The sequence below is a fragment of the Salmo salar genome, chromosome ssa21, assembly GCF_905237065.1.
Source record: "Salmo salar chromosome ssa21, Ssal_v3.1, whole genome shotgun sequence".
Classification (NCBI taxonomy): Eukaryota; Metazoa; Chordata; class Actinopteri; order Salmoniformes; family Salmonidae; genus Salmo; species Salmo salar.
This window is the reverse complement of record NC_059462.1, coordinates 57,134,589-57,147,745: the sequence shown is the minus strand read 5'-3', so window position 1 is coordinate 57,147,745 and position 13,157 is coordinate 57,134,589. Positions and strand designations below refer to the sequence as shown.

At 46.5% G+C, this 13,157-nt stretch overlaps 1 protein-coding gene and 1 non-coding gene across 2 annotated transcripts in view; both read left to right on the top strand.

The window, feature by feature from the left end:
• tspearb (thrombospondin-type laminin G domain and EAR repeats b) overlaps positions 1-12,530 on the top strand; it is a 47,686-nt gene extending 35,156 nt beyond the window's left edge. Inside the window, exons 10-12 of the mRNA XM_045704930.1 lie at positions 7,687-7,865; positions 8,286-8,387; positions 10,514-12,530. Of these exons, the coding sequence (XP_045560886.1) occupies positions 7,687-7,865; positions 8,286-8,387; positions 10,514-10,667 (435 nt within the window). The 3' untranslated portion in view covers positions 10,668-12,530. The remainder of the gene's footprint in view (positions 1-7,686; positions 7,866-8,285; positions 8,388-10,513) is intronic.
• Positions 12,531-12,654: 124 nt separating this feature from the next.
• trnaa-ugc (transfer RNA alanine (anticodon UGC)) lies at positions 12,655-12,730 on the top strand. Its single transcript has one exon. It is a non-coding gene; the product is annotated as a tRNA-Ala (tRNA).
• Positions 12,731-13,157: the final 427 nt, after the last annotated feature.

The following is a 13,157-nucleotide window of genomic DNA, read 5'->3' as shown; positions in this document are numbered from 1 at the left end:
AGAAGGGGGAGAGAGGAGGAGAAAGGAGGAGGAGGAGGAGGAGGTGGAGAGAGGAGGAAAGAGGAGGAGAGAGGAGAAGGGAGGAGAGAGGAAAGAGGAGGAGAGAGGAGAAGGAGGAGAAAGGAGGAGGTGGAGGAGGTGGAAAGAGGAGAAGGGGGAGAGAGGAGGAGAAAGGAGGAGGAGGAGGAGGAGGAGGTGGAGAGAGGAGGAGAGAGGAGGAGAAAGGAGGAGGAGGAGGAGGTGGAGAGAGGAGGAGAGAGGAGGAGAAAGGAGGAGGAGGAGAGAGGAGAAGGAGGAGAGAGGAGAGAGGAAAGAGGAGGAGAGAGGAGAAGGAGGAGAAAGGAGGAGGTGGAGGAGGTGGAGAGAGGAGAAGGGGGAGAGAGGAGGAGAGAGGAGAAGGGGGAGAGAGGAGGAGGAGGAGGTAGAGAGAGGAGAAGGGGGAGAGAAGAGGAGAAAGGAGGAGGAGAGAGGAAGAGAGATGAGAAGGAATAATCTTGGAGGTGAGAAGATTGAATCTCGTCTCCAGCTGTAACCTCAGTCAGTCAGACACGCTGCAGGGCATTAGAGGCCAGACTGGCTTCACCACACAGAATCATGCAGACTCAGACGTTTACTTCTTAGCCTTGCTCATCACGATAAGAAACCTGGCTAAATCGAGGCTAGACTCAGAGACTATCCTCTGTAGTTTACGGGTATGATAGAATCATCGGCTGTGTGGAGCTCCCCACATTGTTACTCATAGAAAATATTAATTCATGTCAACACAAAAGGAATGAGTTAAGTTGAAGCCCTCTTAGGAAATTGATCTTATCCGGCCATAGACAAACAGGTATGAACCTTATCTCTGCCCTCGACCTAGCTGCCCCCTGACCTAGCTGGCCCCTGACCTAGCTGCCCCCTGACCTAGCTGCCCCCTGACCTAGCTGCCCCCTGACCTAGCTGCCCCCTGACCTAGCTGCCCCCTGACCTAGCTGCCCCCTGACCTAGCTGCCCCCCTGATCTAGCTGCCCCCCTGATCTAGCTGCTTCCTGACCTAGCTGCCCCCTGACCTAGCTGCCCCTGACCTAGCTGCCCCCTGACCTAGCTGCCCCCTGACCTAGCTGCCCCCCCTGATCTAGCTGCTTCCTGACCTAGCTGCCCCCCTGACCTAGCTGGCCCCTGACCTAGCTGCCCCCCTGATCTAGCTGCCCCCTGACCTAGCTGCCCCCTGACCTAGCTGCCCCTGACCTAGCTGCCCCCTGACCTAGCTGCCCCCCTGACCTAGCTGCCCCCCTGATCTAGCTGCTGATCCTTTGAATACAGAGATGATAGATTACATTTAGTATACTTGACAAAAGCCCAAATGAAAGTTGTTGATTACATTATGTCAGACTGTTATCAAAGTACAGACAGTGTTTCACCTCCTGCTCTATACCTGTTGACTCAGTGCAATAACAATCACTCTCGAAGATATCACTCTCTAAAATGTCACTCTCTAAAATGTCACTCTCTAAAATGTCACTCTCTAAAACATCACTCTCTAAAATGTCACTCTCTAAAACGTCACTCTCTAAAACATCCCTCTCTAAAACATCACTCTAAAATATCACTCTCTAAAACATCACTCTCTAAAATATCACTCTCTAAAACATCACTCTAAAATATCACTCTCTAAAACATCACTCTCTAAAACATCACTCTCTAAAACATCCCTCTCTAAAACATCACTCTCTAAAATATCACTCTCTAAAACATCACTCTCTAAAACATCACTCTCTAAAACATCACTCTCTAAAACATCCCTCTCTAAAATATCACTCTCTAAAATATCACTCTCTAAAACATCACTCTCTAAAACATCCCTCTCTAAAACATCACTCTCTAAAACATCACTCTCTAAAATATCACTCTCTAAAACATCACTCTAAAATATCACTCTCTAAAACATCCCTCTCTAAAACATCACTCTCTAAAATATCACTCTCTAAAATATCACAGCTCTGTGTTTATGGCTGTTTTTTTTCTTCTTCGATGGATTCAGTCTGTTGTGACTGTTTAAATGTGAGGAGAGAGTAGTTTCCTTGGCTGCTGTCCAACAGAAGATCAATCCTGAACAAGAGGCTGTTATGGTTCTAGGTCCATTGTCCCCAAATGCACCCTATTCCCTATATAGTGCATTACATTTGACGTGGGCTCATAGGGACTAGGGAACCATCTGGGGGCATAGGGTACCATCTGGGACTGAGCCTTAAAGATGACTATAGAAGGATGAATCAATAGACCTCTACCTGTGCTGTACGGTTTGAAAGCAAGGCAGGGTATAATTAACGATGAAGTACAAGTTAAATCACTTATCATCCTGTGTATATATCAACAGTAGACTGTAGTTGGTAAACCTTCCACCGCATGTCAGACATCAGAAAGACGTTTGGTCTCTGAGCTAGGGGGAATTCCAGCGTTGCAAGTTACGCTTGAAGCCATCGTTGGCTGTTTTGACAAGTTCTTTTAGGGTGGGTCAAAGAAAGGTGCATCCCAAATAGCACTTTTTTTAATCCCTACGTTCCCCATGGGCCCTGGTCAAAAAAGTAGTGCACTAAAATATGGAATAGGGTGGCATTTGGTATGCAGACTGAGACTCGACAGCTTTATGATGACATCAGACTGTTGCTCTAGTTTCTCCTGGCAGACTGAGGCTCTGCAGCTTTATGATGACATCAGACTGTTGCTCTAGTTTCTCCTGGCAGACAGAGACTCCGCAGCTTTATGATGACATCAGACTGTTGCTCTAGTTTCTCCTGGCAGACAGAGACTCTGCAGCTTTATGATGACATCAGACTGTTGCTCTAGTTTCTCCTGGCAGACAGAGACTCCGCAGCTTTATGATGACATCAGACTGTTGCTCTAGTTTCTCCTGGCAGACAGAGACTCCGCAGCTTTATGATGACATCAGACTGTTGCTCTAGTTTCTCCTGGCAGACTGAGACTCCGCAGCTTTATGATGACATCAGACTGTTGCTCTAGTTTCTCCTGGCAGACAGAGACTCCGCAGCTTTATGATGACATCAGACTGTTGCTCTAGTTTCTCCTGGCAGACTGAGGCTCTGCAGCTTTATGATGACATCAGACTGTTGCTCTAGTTTCTCCTGGCAGACAGAGGCTCCGCAGCTTTATGATGACATCAGACTGTTGCTCTAGTTTCTCCTGGCAGACAGAGGCTCCGCAGCTTTATGATGACATCAGACTGTTGCTCTAGTTTCTCCTGGCAGACAGAGACTCTGCAGCTTTATGATGACATCAGACTGTTGCTCTAGTTTCTCCTGGCAGACTGAGACTCCGCAGCTTTATGATGACATCAGACTGTTGCTCTAGTTTCTCCTGGCAGACAGAGACTCCGCAGCTTTATGATGACATCAGACTGTTGCTCTAGTTTCTCCTGGCAGACTGAGACTCCGCAGCTTTATGATGACATCAGACTGTTGCTCTAGTTTCTCCTGGCAGACAGAGACTCCGCAGCTTTATGATGACATCAGACTGTTGCTCTAGTTTCTCCTGGCAGACAGAGACTCCGCAGCTTTATGATGACATCAGACTGTTGCTCTAGTTTCTCCTGGCAGACAGAGACTCTGCAGCTTTATGATGACATCAGACTGTTGCTCTAGTTTCTCCTGGCAGACAGAGACTCCGCAGCTTTATGATGACATCAGACTGTTGCTCTAGTTTCTCCTGGCAGACAGAGACTCCGCAGCTTTATGATGACATCAGACTGTTGCTCTAGTTTCTCCTGGCAGACTGAGACTCCGCAGCTTTATGATGACATCAGACTGTTGCTCTAGTTTCTCCTGGCAGACAGAGACTCCGCAGCTTTATGATGACATCAGACTGTTGCTCTAGTTTCTCCTGGCAGACAGAGACTCCGCAGCTTTATGATGACATCAGACTGTTGCTCTAGTTTCTCCTGGCAGACAGAGACTCCGCAGCTTTATGATGACATCAGACTGTTGCTCTAGTTTCTCCTGGCAGACTGAGGCTCTGCAGCTTTATGATGACATCAGACTGTTGCTCTAGTTTCTCCTGGCAGACTGAGACTCCGCAGCTTTATGATGACATCAGACTGTTGCTCTAGTTTCTCCTGGCAGACTGAGACTCTGCAGCTTTATGATGACATCAGACTGTTGCTCTAGTTTCTCCTGGCAGACTGAGACTCCGCAGCTTTATGATGACATCAGACTGTTGCTCTAGTTTCTCCTGGCAGACAGAGACTCCGCAGCTTTATGATGACATCAGACTGTTGCTCTAGTTTCTCCTGGCAGACTGAGACTCCGCAGCTTTATGATGACATCAGACTGTTGCTCTAGTTTCTCCTGGCAGACAGAGACTCCGCAGCTTTATGATGACATCAGACTGTTGCTCTAGTTTCTCCTGGCAGACAGAGACTCCGCAGCTTTATGATGACATCAGACTGTTGCTCTAGTTTCTCCTGGCAGACAGAGACTCCGCAGCTTTATGATGACATCAGACTGTTGCTCTAGTTTCTCCTGGCAGACAGAGACTCCGCAGCTTTATGATGACATCAGACTGTTGCTCTAGTTTCTCCTGGCAGACAGAGGCTCCGCAGCTTTATGATGACATCAGACTGTTGCTCTAGTTTCTCCTGGCAGACTGAGGCTCCGCAGCTTTATGATGACATCAGACTGTTGCTCTAGTTTCTCCTGGCAGACAGAGACTCTGCAGCTTTATGATGACATCAGACTGTTGCTCTAGTTTCTCCTGGCAGACAGAGACTCCGCAGCTTTATGATGACATCAGACTGTTGCTCTAGTTTCTCCTGGCAGACAGAGACTCCGCAGCTTTATGATGACATCAGACTGTTGCTCTAGTTTCTCCTGGCAGACAGAGACTCCGCAGCTTTATGATGACATCAGACTGTTGCTCTAGTTTCTCCTGGCAGACAGAGACTCCGCAGCTTTATGATGACATCAGACTGTTGCTCTAGTTTCTCCTGGCAGACTGAGACTCCGCAGCTTTATGATGACATCAGACTGTTGCTCTAGTTTCTCCTGGCAGACAGAGACTCCGCAGCTTTATGATGACATCAGACTGTTGCTCTAGTTTCTCCTGGCAGACAGAGACTCCGCAGCTTTATGATGACATCAGACTGTTGCTCTAGTTTCTCCTGGCAGACAGAGACTCTGCAGCTTTATGATGACATCAGACTGTTGCTCTAGTTTCTCCTGGCAGACTGAGGCTCTGCAGCTTTATGATGACATCAGACTGTTGCTCTAGTTTCTCCTGGCAGACAGAGACTCTGCAGCTTTATGATGACATCAGACTGTTGCTCTAGTTTCTCCTGGCAGACAGAGACTCCGCAGCTTTATGATGACATCAGACTGTTGCTCTAGTTTCTCCTGGCAGACAGAGACTCCGCAGCTTTATGATGACATCAGACTGTTGCTCTAGTTTCTCCTGGCAGACAGAGACTCTGCAGCTTTATGATGACATCAGACTGTTGCTCTAGTTTCTCCTGGCAGACAGAGACTCCGCAGCTTTATGATGACATCAGACTGTTGCTCTAGTTTCTCCTGGCAGACTGACCGTTTATCCTGTACATAACACCACACGATGATACCACCAATCATTAGTCAGGCTGTTTCTTCTCCAGTAAATGTCCCGAATGTCTGAATCTGAGCTAATCTGAGAGAAAGTTAACCCAGAACTGTACTGAACAAAAATATAAATGAAACATGCAACAATTTCAAAGATTTGGAAGAACTGGGACCTTTTCAGCTTCCAGGAATTGTGTACAGGTCCTTGCGACACGGGGCTGTGTATTATCATGCTGAAACATGAGGTTGATGGCGGTGGATGAATGGCACGACAATGGGCCTCAGGATCTCGTCACGGTATCTCTGTGCATTCAAATTTCCATTGATAAAATGCAATTGTGTTTGTTGTCCGTAGTTTATGCCTGCCCATACCATAACCCCACCTCCACCATGGGGCCCATACCATAACCCCACCTCCACCATGGGGCCCATACCATAACCCCACCTCCACCATGGGGCCCATACCATAACCCCACCTCCACCATGGGGCCCATACCATAACCCCACCTCCGCCATGGGGCCCATACCATAACCCCACCTCCACCATGGGGCCCATACCATAACCCCACCTCCACCATGGGGCCCATACCATAACCCCACCTCCACCATGGGGCCCATACCATAACCCCACCGCCACCATGGGGCCCATACCATAACCCCACCTCCACCATGGGGCCCATACCATAACCCCACCTCCACCATGGGGCCCATACCATAACCCCACCTCCACCATGGGGCCCATACCATAACCCCACCTCCACCATGGGGCCCATACCATAACCCCACCTCCACCATGGGGCCCATACCATAACCCCACCTCCACCATGGGGCCCATACCATAACCCCACCTCCACCATGGGGCCCATACCATAACCCCACCTCCACCATGGGGCCCATACCATAACCCCACCTCCACCATGGGGCCCATACCATAACCCCACCTCCACCATGGGGCCCATACCATAACCCCACCGCCACCATGGGGCCCATACCATAACCCCACCTCCACCATGGGGCCCATACCATATCCCCACCTCCACCATGGGGCCCATACCATAACCCCACCTCCACCATGGGGCCCATACCATAACCCCACCTCCACCATGGGGCCCATACCATAACCCCACCTCCACCATGGGGCCCATACCATAACCCCACCGCCACCATGGGGCCCATACCATAACCCCACCTCCACCATGGGGCCCATACCATAACCCCACCTCCACCATGGGGCCCATACCATAACCCCACCTCCACCATGGGGCCCATACCATAACCCCACCTCCACCATGGGGCCCCATACCATAACCACCACCTCCACCATGGGGCCCATACCATAACCCCACCTCCACCATGGGGCCCATACCATAACCCCACCTCCACCATGGGGCCCATTCCATAACCCCACCTCCACCATGGGGCCCATACCATAACCCCACCTCCACCATGGGGCCCATACCATAACCCCACCTCCACCATGGGGCCCCATACCATAACCACCCCCTCCACCATGGGGCCCATACCATAACCCCACCTCCACCATGGGGCCCATACCATAACCCCACCTCCACCATGGGGCCCATACCATAACCCCACCTCCACCATGGGGCCCATACCATAACCCCACCTCCACCATGGGGCCCATACCATAACCCCACCTCCACCATGGGGCACTCTGTTCATAACGTTGACATCAGCAAACCGCTCGCCAACACGACGCCGTACACGCGGTCTACGGTTGGTCGCTCCCTTAACTTTACCCATCTGTGGCATTGTGTTGCCCATTTTAAAGTGGCCTTTTATTGTCCCCCAGCACAAGGTGCACCTGTGTAATGATCATGCTGTTTTAATCAGCTTCTCGATATGCCACACCTGTCAGGTGGATGGATTATCTTGGCAAACGAGAAATGCCCCACTAACAGGGATGTAAACAAATTTGTACACAAAATTTGAGAGAAATAAGCTTTTTGTGCGAATGGAACATTTCTGGGATGTTTTATTTCAGCTCATGAAACATGGGACCAACACTTTACATGTCGTTATATATTTATGTTCAGTGTAGATATTCCTACCTCTCTGTTCTGTTGACCTCTAACCCCTGCAGACGGTGGGAGCGACGGACTGGGAGATGTTCCAGATAGGGGATCGGTACTTCCTGGCGGTGGCTAACGGACAGAAACTGAACGAGAGAGGCCCTAGTCACTACAACATCAACTCGACCATCTACGAGCTGAACATGATCACACAGACCTTCATCAAGTTCCAGGACATCGTCACAAACAGGTTAGTCCACTGAGCCACATCAGAGGGCATTCAGTCCTCTATAAAAGCCTCGTTTTTTTATCCTTTATAATGTATTCTTTACCTCTTTGTCCGCTCTCCCATTCAATTTAAACAACTTTATCCCCCTTTGGAGCGATGCGTCAGACACATGAACAACAAACCTGGTTCACACCTGGTACACTCCTGGTACACACCTGGTACACTCCTGGTACACACCTGGTACAAACCTTGTACACTCCTGGTACACACCTGGTACACACCTGGTACACACCTGGTACAAACCTGGTACACTCCTGGTTTACACCTGGTTTACACCTGGTACCCTCCTGGTACACACCTGGTACACTCCTGGTACGAACCTGGTACACTCCTGGTACAATCCTGGTGCCTAAACTCTCCCCTGTGTTTTGATCTTTGCAGTGCGGTGGACTGGGAATTCTTCTCGGTGGGTGAAGAGAAGTTCCTTGTTGTGGCCAATTCTCACGATGGATCCTCGTACTCTTTAAACAGTGTTATATACAGGTGAGGTATTCTTTAAACAGTGTTATATACAGGTGAGGTACTCTTTAAACAGTGTTATATTCAGGTGAGGTACTCTTTAAACAGTGTTATATACAGGTGAGGTATTCTTTAAACAGTGTTATATACAGGTGAGGTACTCTTTAAACAGTGTTATATACAGGTGAGGTACTCTTTAAACAGTGTTATATACAGGTGAGGTACTCTTTAAACAGTGTTATATACAGGTGAGGTACTCTTTAAACAGTGTTATATACAGGTGAGGTATTCTTTAAACAGTGTTATATACAGGTGAGGTATTCTTTAAACAGTGTTATATACAGGTGAGGTACTCTTTAAACAGTGTTATATACAGGTGAGGTACTCTTTAAACAGTGTTATATACAGGTGAGGTATTCTTTAAACAGTGTTATATACAGGTGAGGTATTCTTTACAGTATTATATACAGGTGAGGTACTCTTTAAACAGTGTTATATACAGGTGAGGTACTCATTAAACAGTGTTATATACAGGTGAGGTACTCATTAAACAGTGTTATATACAGGTGAGGTACTCATTAAACAGTGTTATATACAGGTGAGGTATTCTTTAAACAGTGTTATATACAGGTGAGGTATTCTTTAAACAGTGTTATATACAGGTGAGGTACTCTTTAAACAGTGTTATATACAGGTGAGGTGCTCTTTAAACAGTGTTATATACAGGTGAGGTATTCTTTAAACAGTGTTATATACAGGTGAGGTATTCTTTAAACAGTGTTATATACAGGTGAGGTACTCTTTAAACAGTGTTATATACAGGTGAGGTACTCTTTAAACAGTGTTATATACAGGTGAGGTATTCTTTAAACAGTGTTATATACAGGTGAGGTATTCTTTAAACAGTGTTATATACAGGTGAGGTACTCTTTAAACAGTGTTATATACAGGTGAGGTATTCTTTAAACAGTGTTATATACAGGTGAGGTGCTCTTTAAACAGTGTTATATACAGGTGAGGTACTCTTTAAACAGTGTTATATACAGGTGAGGTACTCTTTAAACAGTGTTATATACAGGTGAGGTATTCTTTAAACAGTGTTATATACAGGTGAGGTACTCTTTAAACAGTGTTATATACAGGTGAGGTACTCTTTAAACAGTGTTATATACAGGTGAGGTACTCTTTAAACAGTGTTATATACAGGTGAGGTACTCTTTAAACAGTGTTATATACAGGTGAGGTACTCTTTAAACAGTGTTATATACAGGTGAGGTACTCTTTAAACAGTGTTATATACAGGTGAGGTACTCTTTAAACAGTGTTATATACAGGTGAGGTACTCTTTAAACAGTGTTATATACAGGTGAGGTACTCTTTAAACAGTGTTATATACAGGTGAGGTACTCTTTAAACAGTGTTATATACAGGTGAGGTATTCTTTAAACAGTGTTATATACAGGTGAGGTACTCTTTAAACAGTGTTATATACAGGTGAGGTACTCTTTAAACAGTGTTATATACAGGTGAGGTATTCTTTAAACAGTGTTATATACAGGTGAGGTATTCTTTAAACAGTGTTATATACAGGTGAGGTACTCTTTAAACAGTGTTATATACAGGTGAGGTATTCTTTAAACAGTGTTATATACAGGTGAGGTATTCTTTAAACAGTGTTATATACAGGTGAGGTACTCTTTAAACAGTGTTATATACAGGTGAGGTACTCTTTAAACAGTGTTATATACAGGTGAGGTATTCTTTACAGTATTATATACAGGTGAGGTACTCTTTAAACAGTGTTATATACAGGTGAGGTATTCTTTAAACAGTGTTATATACAGGTGAGTTATTCTTTAAACAGTGTTATATACAGGTGAGGTACTCTTTAAACAGTGTTATATACAGATGAGGTATTCTTTAAACAGTGTTATATACAGGTGAGGTACTCTTTAAACAGTGTTATATACAGGTGAGGTATTCTTTAAACAGTGTTATATACAGGTGAGGTGCTCTTTAAACAGTGTTATATACAGGTGAGGTATTCTTTAAACAGTGTTATATACAGGTGAGGTATTCTTTAAACAGTGTTATATACAGGTGAGGTATTCTTTAGTTGAACCTATTTCCTGCTGTACTTGTCCCTCCAGGTGGCAGGGATATGAGGGTTTTGTCCCGATCCACCGGCTCCCTACCATCGGCTGTACGGACTGGGAGTATTTCAATACCACAGCAGGCTCCTTTCTCGTCTATTCCAGTGCCACCTCTCCCCTGTCTAAAGTCTTCAGACTGAAGACTTACTGATTCCTCACTGTTCGTGACGCTCCGCTATCTGAGAAACACGACGTAGTGGGGATGAATTACAGATTATTCTTGTCTTGCCTGGATAGACTCAGGTTCGTTTTTCCTCTCCAAGTTGTGTCTGAGATCCAAAGACTGTGGAAACAGAATATACGACTTTTTTTCTTTTTTTTAAATGACGAGAGAGATGTCGTCGCAGCATGAGAGAGTGGGGGAAATGAGGGGAAGGAAAGTGTGATGTCGGTTTGTAAACAACTTTACGCTATAAGAGGGACAAGTTTTAAAGTTCATTCGCCACTTGAACGGGATACTACAGGTGTAAAACAGTACGGCGGAATTCACTGAGAGCTCCACAATTCAGTGATGATAATAATATAGATGAAAAATAGAATAAAACATTAAAGTAAGAATAACGATTTTGAGTTAAAGAAACATGAGAATGCAAGTATTTACAGGTCAGTACCAGTTCCTTATTCAATGGGGGTCCTGGAGTGGTTGAGGTAGGTTTATACATAGGAAGTGATTGGTCGTAGGATGCACATGTAAACAGGGCTGAAAGGCGACTGGTAGCAAGAGTATATAGATATTTATGATAATATAGAGGTATTTATTATAATCTGCAACATTTCAACTTTTAAAATACCAAGAGTCCTTGTAATTTACAGCGTTGGCCTCACTCGGTCAACAAAACATTTTGCTAAAGTTGCCCAATTAGCTGGAAGGATGAGGGGAAAAGTTCTTTGTGTCACGCAGTGCTCAAGTTTATAACGTCTGTCAGTCAAAACCCCATACAGAGCTGTGATGTCACAGAGCCAGAGCTGTGATGTCACAGAGCCAGAGCTGTGATGTCACAGAGCCAGAGCTGTGATGTCACGTATAGCACGTCACTGTACAGACACTGCGTTCCAATTTAGGCGTTTATCAGTGCCCAAATCTGATTTTTTCAATCCGTGTACGAGTGCAAAAAGGGTCCTTCGTGATGTGGACACCCGAGGAACTTGAAGCTCTTGACACTCCACTGCGGCCCCGTTGATGTGGATGGGGGTGTACACCCCCTCCTGTTTCCTGTTTCCTGTAGTCCACCATCAGCTCCGAAAGTCCACCATTAGCTCCTGTAGTCCACCATTAGCTCCTGTAGTCCACCATTAGCTCCTGTAGTCCACCATTAGCGCCTGTAGTCCACCATTAGCTCCTGTAGTCCACCATTAGCTCCTGTAGTCCACCATCAGCTCCTGTAGTCCACCATCAGCTCCTGTAGTCCACCATTAGCTCCTGTAGTCCACCATCAGCTCCTGTAGTCCACCATCAGCTCCTGTAGTCCACCATTAGCTCCTGTAGTCCACCATTAGCTCTTGTAGTCCACCATTAGCTCCTGTAGTCCACCATTAGCTCCTGTAATCCACCATTAGCTCCTGTAGTCCACCATCAGCTCCTGTAGTCCACCATCAGCTCCTGTAGTCCACCATCAGCTCCTGTAGTCCATCAGCTCCTGTAGTCCACCATCAGCTCCTGTAGTCCACCATCAGCTCCTGTAGTCCACCATCAGCTCCTGTAGTCCACCATTAGCTCCTTGGTCTTACTGACGTTGAGAGAGAGGAGGTGGTTGTCCAGGAACCACACTGACAGTTCTCTGACCTCCTCCCCGTATGGCTGTCTCATCACGTCTACCAACCGTCCCAACCGTCGTGTCGTCAGCAAACTTGATGATGGAGTTGGAGTCATGCACGGCAACACACAGTCGTTGGTAAACAGGAAGTACAGGAGGGGGCTAAGCACACACCCCTGAGTTGAGGGTCAGCTTAGCGGAGGTGTTGTTGCCTACCCTTACCACCTGGGGGCGGCCTATCAGGAAGTCCAGGATCCAGTTACAGAGGGAGGTGTTTAAACCCAGGGTCCTTAGCTTGGTGACAAGTTTGTAATGGGGGGAGAGGGCAGTGTGAAGTGCAATTGAGATTGCATCGTCTGTGGATCTGTTGAGGCGGTGTGCAGAGCCTTCCCTGTGGCTCAGTTGGTAGAGCATGGTGTTTGCAACGCCAAGGTTGTGGGTTCGATTCCCACGGGGGGCCAGTACAACAACAACAAAAAATCTATGAAATGTATGCATTCACTACTGTAAGTCGCTCTGGATAAGAGCGTCTGCTAAATGACTAAAATGTAAATGTAAAAATGGTGTGTAAATTGGAGTGGCTCTAGGGTGTCTGGGATGATGGAGTTGAAGTGAGCCATAACCAGCCTCTCAAAGCACTTCATGATTACAGATGTGAATGATACAGGGCGGTTAGTCATTGTGACATAAAGCCTCAGAGTTCTTAGGAACAGGAATGATGGTGGTCAGTTTAAAACATGTGGGGATTACAGACTGGAACAAGGAGAGGTTCAAAATTACCCTGAAGATGTCTGCCAGCTGCTCTGAGAACGCGCCCTGGAATATCGCCTGGCTCCGTGGCCTTGAGAGGTTGACCGGATTAAAAACCTTACGTCTGCCTTGGAGAG